This window comes from Sinocyclocheilus rhinocerous, unplaced genomic scaffold (assembly GCF_001515625.1).
Source record: "Sinocyclocheilus rhinocerous isolate Xijiao unplaced genomic scaffold, SAMN03320098_v1.1 scaffold1456, whole genome shotgun sequence".
NCBI lineage: Eukaryota > Metazoa > Chordata > Actinopteri > Cypriniformes > Cyprinidae > Sinocyclocheilus > Sinocyclocheilus rhinocerous.
The window spans coordinates 642,161-652,939 of NW_015630970.1; the positions used below are offsets into that span (position 1 = coordinate 642,161).

At 34.5% G+C, this 10,779-nt stretch overlaps 2 protein-coding genes across 2 annotated transcripts in view; both read left to right on the forward strand.

Moving 5' to 3' along the window:
• The window catches only part of LOC107740757 (TOX high mobility group box family member 4-like), a gene marked incomplete at its 3' end in the record, with an annotated part of 4,112 nt that extends 1,048 nt beyond the window's left edge, over nt 1-3,064 (forward strand). The window contains exons 2-3 of the mRNA XM_016553264.1: nt 1,871-1,954; nt 2,750-3,064. Coding sequence (XP_016408750.1) covers nt 1,871-1,954; nt 2,750-3,064 — 399 coding nt within the window. The remainder of the gene's footprint in view (nt 1-1,870; nt 1,955-2,749) is intronic.
• A 2,102-nt stretch (nt 3,065-5,166) lies between these two features.
• The window catches only part of LOC107740772 (TOX high mobility group box family member 4-B-like), a 7,643-nt gene continuing 2,030 nt past the window's right edge, over nt 5,167-10,779 (forward strand). Inside the window, exons 1-5 of the mRNA XM_016553278.1 lie at nt 5,167-5,196; nt 5,278-5,438; nt 5,681-5,990; nt 7,494-7,574; nt 8,471-8,989. Coding sequence (XP_016408764.1) covers nt 5,167-5,196; nt 5,278-5,438; nt 5,681-5,990; nt 7,494-7,574; nt 8,471-8,989 — 1,101 coding nt within the window. The remainder of the gene's footprint in view (nt 5,197-5,277; nt 5,439-5,680; nt 5,991-7,493; nt 7,575-8,470; nt 8,990-10,779) is intronic.

Here is a 10,779-nt window from a genome sequence, read left to right on the forward strand (position 1 = left end):
TGACATTCTGTAGTTTTGTCTCATATTAATCTTTTAATCATATTTGCAGATGTCTTGACTCCACAGCAAACAGACCAATTTTGTCATTACTGTCCCAATGCTTATGGAGGCACTATATATATATATACATACAGAGCTGGGCAGATTACTTACTAATTGTAATCCGCTACTGATTCCAAATTACATGACAATAATTGTAGTTAGTAACGTAATCCATTACATTACACATTTTAGGTAATGTAATCAGACTACTTTTAGATTACTTTTGACCCAAGTCATTTGTCACATTGATTTAAACAGGATGATTTCATACGCTATTGATATACAAATACAAAGAGAAGGAAAATACATTCTGTTCATTGTAATTAATAGCATGAAGTGCATTAAACATCATGCTACTTCAAGATTTCACAAACTTGGGTTTGTAAATAAACTGCAGGGGCTTCATGCCTTTAATGAAAAGCTTATATGTGACCCTGGAGCACAAAACCAGTCATAAGGGTCAGTTTTTCGAAATTGAGATGTATGCATCATCTGAAAGCTGAATAAATAAGGGATATATATATATATATATATTAAAGGCTGGGAAAAGCATTTCAAAGGATGAGACCCAGAGTCTGGAGATGTCTATGTGTCGCACACTCACTGCTGTGATCGCACGCAAGAGATCTGCAACTAAATATTAGCTTTTAATCTTTTACATCTGCCTTAAGTTCGTCTGTCCCAATACTCGTGCTGTTATTTTAGAATAACGTCAATCAAAATAAAACACCTACTAAATAGTAAGCTATTTAATTTGTTTACCTGCATGTCATGTGAAGGTTAACCAGCGGAGAACCGCGAGACTTAATTATTCGAATATTTATTTTAAAATCTCTGGGTACTTCAAGTAAATATATTAAGCCAAAGAGCATCCGATGACAGAAAGTTTGGGAATGCCTGCATTACATGCAAACAAGAAATGATGTGAATTTGTGTATTTAAAAAATTGTGTGTTCTTTCAGTGTCTGAAAAACAGGAAGACTTTCTGAGTGTGTGTAAGCGGCAGGCTGTTTCAGAAAGAACGTTTAAAAGATGAAAAAGAGGAATTAGGGAAAAGCAATAAGTTCTGAATAATTTATTGCTATTGTGTGAATTATAAAAGTAACTAGTCTGATTACAAGTATTTTAAAGTGTAATCTAATCCAATTACAAGTACAGATTACATTACTATCAGTTACTACCCAGCTCTATGTATATATATACACTACAGTTCAAAAGTTTGGGAAAACCTTTGTTTCAAAAACATATTTGTCAGCACAACTGTTGATAATTCTAATAATAAATCAGCATATTATAATGATTTCTGAAGATCATGTGACACTTTATACTGGAGTAATGATGCTGGAAATACAGCTGCACATCACAGAAATACATTATATTTGAAAGGATGTTAAAATAGAAACCGTTATTTTATATTGTAATAACATTTAGCAAGATTACTGTTTTTTTCTGTATTTCTGATCAAATAAATGCAGCCTTGATGAGCAGAAGAGACTTCTTTCAAAAACATTACAAGTCTTACTGATCCCACACTTCTGAGCGGTAGTGTATATGAACATTAAGTATTCTGAAAGGCATTTTTGCCTAATTGTTTATATTATTACAGGGAGTTGGTTCAATGTAATATGCTGCTTGAAAGCATACTGAGGTAAAAAGTAGTTGTTAGTAAAACCGCCAAAAATGGTAATAAAGCATGGTTAGTTTTAATGAACTTGTAGCAGTATGCACATAAGTGAAGTATAATCTGCTTTAAATCAAACTGTGTGTGTGTTGTGTTGTGTGTGTGTGTGTGTGTGTTGTGCAGTGCGTGTGTGTGTGTGGTCCTCAGTTCCCGGGAGGAAGTGACAGCTACCTGGCCATCAGCGGCGAGGCTCATCACTTCCTGTCCTCCTCAGAAGTGCGACTGTCCGAGGTGAGGAACACACCACAAGCTCAGGTTGAGCTGCTTCTGAAGGAATACATCTCCTCGGTGTGCAGAGTGACCTTTGAATATGTGTGCAGCTTAACAGTTTACTCATGTTGAATGTTCATGCAGCTCTTTTCCATACAATAACAGTTCATCTTGGTTAGTCAAGATCCAAAAAGGAACAAATATATAATTTGACAAGCAAACCGTCTGAATGCAGATTTACTGTATTATTATTATTACACTGATGTTCAAACACTTGTGGTCAGGAAGATGTGTTGACAGAAGCCTCTTCTGTTCACCGAGGCTGCATTTATTTGATCAAAAATACAGTAAAAATTGTGAAATATTATTAGAATATAAAACAGCTGTTTTCTATGTGAATCTCTGTTAAACTGTAATTTATTTCTGTGATGCGCAGCTGTATTTTCAGCATCATTACTCCAGTCTTCAGTGTCACATGATCTTCAGAAATCATTCTAATATTCTGATTTGCTGCTCAAGAAACATTTCTGATTATTATCAATGTTGAAAACAGTTGTGCTGCACAATATTTTTGTGGAAACCGTGATGCATTGTATTTTTCAGGATTCACAGATGAACAGAAAGTTCAAAAGAACAGCGTTTATTTGAAAATAGAAATTTTTTGTAACATTATGAATGTCTTTACGGTCACTTTTCATCTATTTAATGCGTCCTCGCTGATCTAAATGTTTGGTTTTAAGCACGTTTTGTTGAGTTTAGCTGACCTGAATGTCTGTTTTGGGTTGAGTTCTGCTCATTCTCGTCTGGTGTCTGCAGAAGTTTCACACTCCCAGTCTGGGCGATGAGGATCTGGATCTGGACCCGGACTCAGCGCTGGGCGTCTCTGATGTCGTGTCTGATTTCGGAGAGCTGGGTGACGGCGGGCCGGCTGGCGTTCCCGGGAACGCTGTGGTCGGAGGGAACGACCCGTCATTCGCCTCGACCTTCGTGAACGCGCCGTCACAGAGTCTGGAGCACCTGAGTCTGATGAGCGGCGGACCGATGCTGGGGTCTGCACTGGGAATGGTGCGGAACAACACACACACTCACTCTCTCTCACACACACACACTCTCTCTCTCACACACACACACACACACACACACACACTCACTACAACATCCAGGATCTAAGAATGTATTCCCTTTCAATGTTTTTATCAGGGTTTTATAGAACGTTCTTTTCAGGAATTCTAATTATTCGTAGGTTTTGTCTATAGAACATTCTTAGGAAACGTTTTTTTGGCAAAGCTTTTTAAAGAAGGTTTAAATAAAGTTTTTAATAAATTTTTTTTTTTAAATGTCCGTAAGTGTAATTAAAAATGTTCTCAAGTACATTTTTTTTTAAAAGTTTTTAATGTTTATTTTTAATAATTGTAAAAAAATTCTAAATTGTAACAAATTGTAAAAAGTGTAATTAAACATTTTTTCTCAAGTACATTTTTTAAAAGTTTTTAATGTAAATTTTTTTATAATTGTAAAAAAATGTAAAAAATAATTGTAAAAAAATTTTAAATTGTAAAAAATCTTCAAAAAATTGTAAATTGTAAAAAATTGTAAAAAGTTTTTTTTTTCCTCAAGTACATTTTTTTAAAGAAGAAAATGTAAGATTTAAGACGCATTGGAGACTAACTTTAAATTTAAGAGGTTATTTACAATGATTAAGAACATTTCTTTTTTTTAAGAATTAAAATTATTCTTTCAATTTTGTCTTTAGAACAATCTTAAGAATAAAGATAAGAACAATCTTAAGAAATATTTTTGGGACGACCTTCTTAAGAAAGAAGTTTAAGAAAGTAGTTTACCTCTGATTTTAGATGCACTGGAGGCTTTCCTAACTTTAAGCAGTTATTTACATTGATTTATAAGAAGATTATTTTCAGGAATTCAAATTAAGTTTAATTTTTAACAGTCTTGAGAAAAAAGATAAAAACATTCTTACATGTGTCTGGGAAAAATTTAAGATTTAAAACTAACGATTGTAAGATCAATTTAAGACTTATTGGCGGCTATCCAAACTTTAAGAGGCTAATGAAATTAACTTCAGGAATTCCACATTTTTTGTCTTTAGAACAATGTTAAGAAAAAAGATAATTTTTTTTGAAAATAAATCATTTTTGGGTGAAATGCTTTTTAATACGTCTCTAAAGATACATTCTTAGAAGTCTGTAAGAACGTTCATAAGTGGAGTTCTTAAGACGTTCTCAAAAATGTTCTTCAGTAAATTGTAGTTTTTTTTTACTTTATGTTGGTTTAAGAATTATTTTTTAGCAATACAAAGTATTCTTAAGTTTTTATTTTTTTGTATTTTATTAATTTTTTCATTAATTTAATTTGAATAATACAGATTATTCTCAAGTATCTTTAGAACAATCTTAAGAAAATATAACTTTTTTTGGGGGGGGGCTCATTCACTAATAATTGTGTAGATTATTCGTATTTATACTTTTACTGCAGCCTATATGATGAAATCATTTTAAGATGAGACATACATTTTATTGTAATTATATATATATATAATATAATTATATATAAAATGAAACGCTAGATATAGATAGATTATATATAGACCGGCCAGAGTGTGATTTTTTGCGAACGAGAATATTTTATAATAAATTTTAGTACGAACGCTTTAGTGAACCATGATTTGTTCGTAAAAAAAACAAAAACGTTCGTACGTAGGTTTCACGCACAAATTTATGCGTACGTGTGCTAAACTTTTATGATGATTTTCAAGAAATTTCTTTTCAGGGATTTAAATTATGTCGTCTTTAGCACAATGTTACGCAAAAAAAAAGGTCTTTTTAAAATAAATAATTCTGGGGTAAAGCTTTTTAAGAAATACGTTTCGTAAGATAAATTCTTAGAAGTTTGAAAGAACGCCCGTAAATGCAATTCTCAAGTGCTCTTCAGTATTTTGTAGTTTTAGTTGTTGTTTTAATTTGAAATACACAGATTATTCACTGCAAAAAAGAAAAGTAATCTTAATTCAAAGGCTAAACCAGATTATTTTTCTTGCCCCATTGGCAGATATTTTTGCTATATTAGCAAAAACTAACATTTTTTTATTTTTTTTATTATTATTTTTTTTTTTAGAAAACAAGCCTTAAAAGTAATTTTACCTGTCAAGTAAATGCATCTTGATTCAAGAATGTTCAGATATTGGTACTAGAAAACAAAACAAGACAAGAATACAAATGAAGAAGATGATTTGGCCGTGTTCTCAAGTATCTTTAGAACAGTCTTGAGTAAACCGGTGATTGTTTTACGTGAGGATATGAAGTGATCTGTGGTCTGTGTCCGGTCAGAAGAGCGTTCTGGTGGACTCTCCGCTGTCTCTGTCGGGTGTTATCTCCCTCTCGCCGTCTCTGTCGGAGCAGCCGGCCTTCCCAGCATCCTCTGCCGCTCCCGCGCGGAATAAGGGCAAGAAGAAGAAAGACCCGAACGAGCCGCAGAAGCCCGTGTCTGCGTACGCACTCTTCTTCAGAGACACTTAGCAAAAACTTAAATTTTTTTTTTTTTAGAAAACAAGACTTAAAAGTAATTTTACCTGTCAAGTAAATGCATCTTGATTCAAGAATGTTCAGATATTGGTACTAGAAAACAAAACAAGACAAGAATACAAATGAAGAAGATGATTTGGCCGTGTTCTCAAGTATCTTTAGAACAGTCTTGAGTAAACCGGTGATTGTTTTACGTGAGGATATGAAGTGATCTGTGGTCTGTGTCCGGTCAGAAGAGCATTCTGGTGGACTCTCCGCTGTCTCTGTCGGGTGTTATCTCCCTCTCGCCGTCTCTGTCGGAGCAGCCGGCCTTCCCAGCATCCTCTGCCGCTCCCGCGCGGAATAAGGGCAAGAAGAAGAAAGACCCGAACGAGCCGCAGAAGCCCGTGTCTGCGTACGCACTCTTCTTCAGAGACACGCAGGCCGCCATCAAGGGCCAGAACCCCAGCGCCACCTTCGGAGAAGTGTCCAAGATCGTGGCCTCCATGTGGGACAGTCTGGGAGAAGAGCAGAAACAGGTGCAAACCCTCAGCGGTTATAAATTCACTGTAAACCACGGCTTCACGGGGATTACTGCTGTTATAAAACGGTTATTCCATATACGTAGTAAGGTTCCACAAAATAAAACAGAGCAAATAAAGTGTAATGATATTAATAAAAACAGCATTCTTCCACCAAACAATGTAGTTCCTCAGAAACAGTTGTGGTTGCAACAAAGTGGTTGCCGAGCAACAGACAAACGTAAACAAAGGCGTATGTTACTTTGTAGAGTAATTTACAACAGCTTCGAACGCGGCTCAGCCAATCAGAATCAAGCACCGGAACTCTCCGGTTTATAATCATAAATAAACATGTATAATTAAAGTATACTGAATTAATTTAGATGTAATATAATATAAATCACTACAATTAAATGAATGGAGCCATTGAGTGTGTTGGACGTTGAACTGGAATGATGGACATAAAATGAACTTAAAGCAAAGCAATAATTATGTAATTATGTTTGAATAATTCGAAAAAACGTTTTGTCTAAAATCAGATCACTACGCATACAAAATGTGTGTATTATAATATAAACATTATAAAATATATGTTTCTCGTTCCTGCTCTTTTTCTCGCACTTTGTTCTTTTAAAGCAGCTCAAGGCGAGAAATGGTATGTTTATAAATGACAAGCAAAATAATGAATAAAATCAACAGGACAGACGTAGAAATGAAGTTGAATTATCAGCTCTTTTACTGTCAGAAAGGCTCTCTATAAATAAAATGTGTTATTATTATTATCTAACAGCAGTATGACATATTCAAATAAATGTTCAGAATAATCATTCATATGAAGTAAAACTACTTAATCGGCATAGAATTAATTGAATTATTATTAGGTATGATGAAATGAAAAATTGTTATATTGTTGTCAGTTAGTTGTCATTTGTTTGCTTTCATTACTAATGTTATAAAATGTTTAAAATGCATTGATCTTGCCATGAAAATAGCAATAAACAAATAATAAATCATTAGATATAATTCATTAATGCTGACTCAAAATGGCCTTTCGTTAAATTAACCGAACGGCACCTTTTTTGTGCTAATAAACTTAAAATAAATATATAATGTAAAACCTGAAAATGATCAAAATACACACTTTCTGAAAATAATCCAGTCATAAAAATGCGAATTTAATATAAATGCGTAATCTAAAAATGATCAAAATAATCGCTTTCTAAAAACAAGTCAATCACAAAAATGTAAAATTAAAATAATGCATATTATAATTACAATAAATTATTTGTAAATACATTATATGATCAAAATTAAGCACTTTATAAAAATAAATAATAAAAATGTAAAGTTAAAATAAGTCATTGTAAAATAAAAGCCAACAAAATAAAGTACTTTCTAAAAAAATTAAGTGTCTTTTTTTATGCTCTTGAACATTATTGGATTTGTTTGTCTTGTTGCATGCATTTATTTGACACATTGACTAAAGTGCATTTGACTGATCAAAGTGTTTTTCCTTCTCAGGTGTACAAGAGGAAGACAGAAGCTGCCAAGAAGGAGTATCTGAAAGCCCTGGCAGCTTATGAAGCGAATCCGCTGTCGCAGGTGAGCTTCAGACGGCTAGTAATAATCAACAGTATTACCAATAATATTGCTTAACCATATAGGATTCACAAGCCCATTTACAGCTGGTATTATCATCCGTCTCGACTAGTCAAATCTAAACACAGCTCAGCGTTTACTACCTACAGATATATAGCACAGGCCCATGAATTGGCTGATGCTGATAATTAAAAAACATCACAATTATACGCCTTTTTTTGTTTGGCTGATGTGTCTGGGGACTTTTATTTTGACATTGCTGAGAATGCCAACTGTGCCACATCCAGTTTGATGCTGTGTCTTATTCCTGTCACATTCTCTCTGTGCTTTATGTAAAATCATCACTACTTTTGTAAAATCATCACTTTGTATAGTGATTTTATAATTTCTAAATACAAAGCAAAAAGTAAAACTGCATGACTAAAAAGCCAATAAGGGCTCCTCTGCTGCCATTTACTGGTTGTAATAAAAATGTATTATTGTTTTAATTTACATAAGTGTTTGTTTACCACAAAGTATATGTTGGTCATCCCATTAAAAACAACATTCAAACTGGAGCATTTTTAGAGCTTTAAAGTGCTGGAAACAGTTGTGTGAAAAGCTTGAAAGTCATTAAAATGCTTGAAGTTCTCTCTCAAAAGGTTGTACAAACGCTGAAATGAATGATGTAATAACATAAGAGTATTTCTGCCGCTGGTTATAGTTAGCGTTACTGCTTCTGGTTTTCTGTCTGATCTGTTAATAACAGAATTCTGTGCAGAGTTTGAATACTTCTCACTAGATCTGGCAGCAATCTTTCGCACCATCAGAAAAAATAAAGTCTGCAGCCCTGCTTGTGTTTATTTGAAAAGTATGTTTAAGAGAACCCTTGTTAATGTGGTGTTGATTTTCTGCAGCAGCCGACTATTGAAGTGTTAGACGCTCCGGCGTCTCCTCCGGAACCCGTCACGCCGCCGCGCTCCTCCCGCATCCCGGTGCACGCGCCCGACAACAACACCATCACCAACATCTGCACCTCCAACATCATCCTGGACCTGCCGCAGGTGACCACGCGCTCGCGCACCGGCGCGCACAAACCGCAGGCCCCGCCCCCCGCCAACAAGATCCTCATCTCCAAGCAGCAGCTGCAGTCGCCGCGGCAACCCCCGCCGCTCCAGCAGATGCAGAACACGCCCCCTCCCCCGCGCCTGCAGCAGATGCTGCATTCCCCGGCTCCGCCCCCTCTGCAGGCCAAACCGCGCGTGATCGCCACGGCAACGCCGCCGCTGCAGATCAAGATCGTCCCGGTCGCTCAGAGCAACGTTAGCGCACCGATCATCATAACGACCGCAGTGTTGCCAGCCGCCGAGGTGCCGCCCCCCGCTGCCATAGTAACGGATCTGTCGCCGACGGCAACCGAGGAGGTCGCTGAAGAAGGGGTGAGTCCGAACTCTGTGTGCGAAGATCCTGTTCTGAACGAAAATTCTGTTTTTCTGTTTTGTTGGTGAAGAAACTGTTGATGCAAACTAATAATAGATTAAATTGAAATAAATATAAATCAAAATTAACGCTTTGTAAATATAATTAAATCATACAAATATCAAATATATGATTTGAAATATATTAAAATAAACTAATTGTGACTCTGGAGCACAAAAGCAGTCTTAAGTCGCTGGGGTATATTTGTAGCAATAGCCAACAATACATTGTATGGGTCAAAATTATACATTTTTCTTTTATGCCAAAAATCATTAGGATATTAAGTAAAGATCATGTTCTATGAAGATATTTTGTAAATTTCCTACCGTGAATATATCAAAACTTAATTTTTGATTAGTATTATGCATTGCTAAGAACTTCATTTGGACAACTTTAAAGATGATTTTCTCAATATTTAGATTTTTTTGCTCCCTCAGATTCCAGATTTTCAAATAGTTGTATCTCGGCCAAATATTGTCCGATCCTAACAAACCATACATCAATGGAAAGATTATTTATTCAGCTTTCAGATGATGCATAAATCTCAATTTAAAAATTGACCCTTATGACTGGTTTTGTGCTCCAGGGTCACAAATACATAATGTAAAAATAAAAATTATCAAACTAAACAGTAATAATAAATAACAATAAATCACAAAAATTAAATTTCAAATATGTAACTTTTAAAAAATAATTAAGAAACACTTTATACATAATTGAATAGTAAAAATATACATTTAAAATAAATAATTTAAAAATAAAAATGATCAAAATAAACACTTTCTTAAAATAATTAGATGATACAAATGTAAAATTTAAGTAATTTTGTAAATTAAAATGATCAAAATAAACACTTTTTTAAAAATAATTAAATCAGTGTAAAATTAGAATAATTGTAAAATAAAAGCAAAAAAAACTTTCTAAAAATTAGATCATAACATTCAAATTAATTGAATGATTTTAAAATAGAAATGACCGAAATAAAGCACTTTCTGTCAGTTAAATCATATACAGTAAATGTAAAAGTAAAATTAATAATTAAAAAAATACAAACAATCAAAATAGAACACTTCAAGAAATTAAATCATTAATACTTTGAAAAAGGATAAAATAAAAATTTTTTTTTTAGGAAAAACCATTAGAAATAAATTGAATCATAATATAATATAAAAGGTAATTTTAAAGGGGTCATGAACTGCCTTTGTTTTATGTTTTGTACTGTTCACTAAGGTCAACTTACAATGTCATCAAGATAGGCTTTTTTCTGTCCTGTTTTAACCCCCTCATCAGAACGCTCTGTTTGAATAGGTGTAGACTCGGAAGTAAACGCCCACTGCTGTGTATGTTTGACAGTCTACGTCCTTCACAGATGCTCGCTGCTGTGATTTAGGTTAAAAACGCATAACTCAATACATATCAAATGAATGAAAACAGTTACTCACACTTGTGTTGTGACATTACTGTCGGATCCAATATAGTCGGCACAGCATTGTCTTTCAGTTTCACTATTTTTGAAAATCTTGTCAAATTGTGCCTTGTTTGTAAACGACTCCGCAATTTCTGCATAGACCCGCATTTGCTGCTCTCGTTATTTACACTGTGCGTGAATTGGTGGGCGGGGCTAAACAGAATGCTGTAGAATCGGTGGGTGGGGCTAAACAGTGCTGTAGAATCAGTGGCGGGGCTAAACAGGCAGTGCTGTATAATCAGTGGGCGGGGCTAAACAGGCAGTGCTGTATAATCAGTGGGC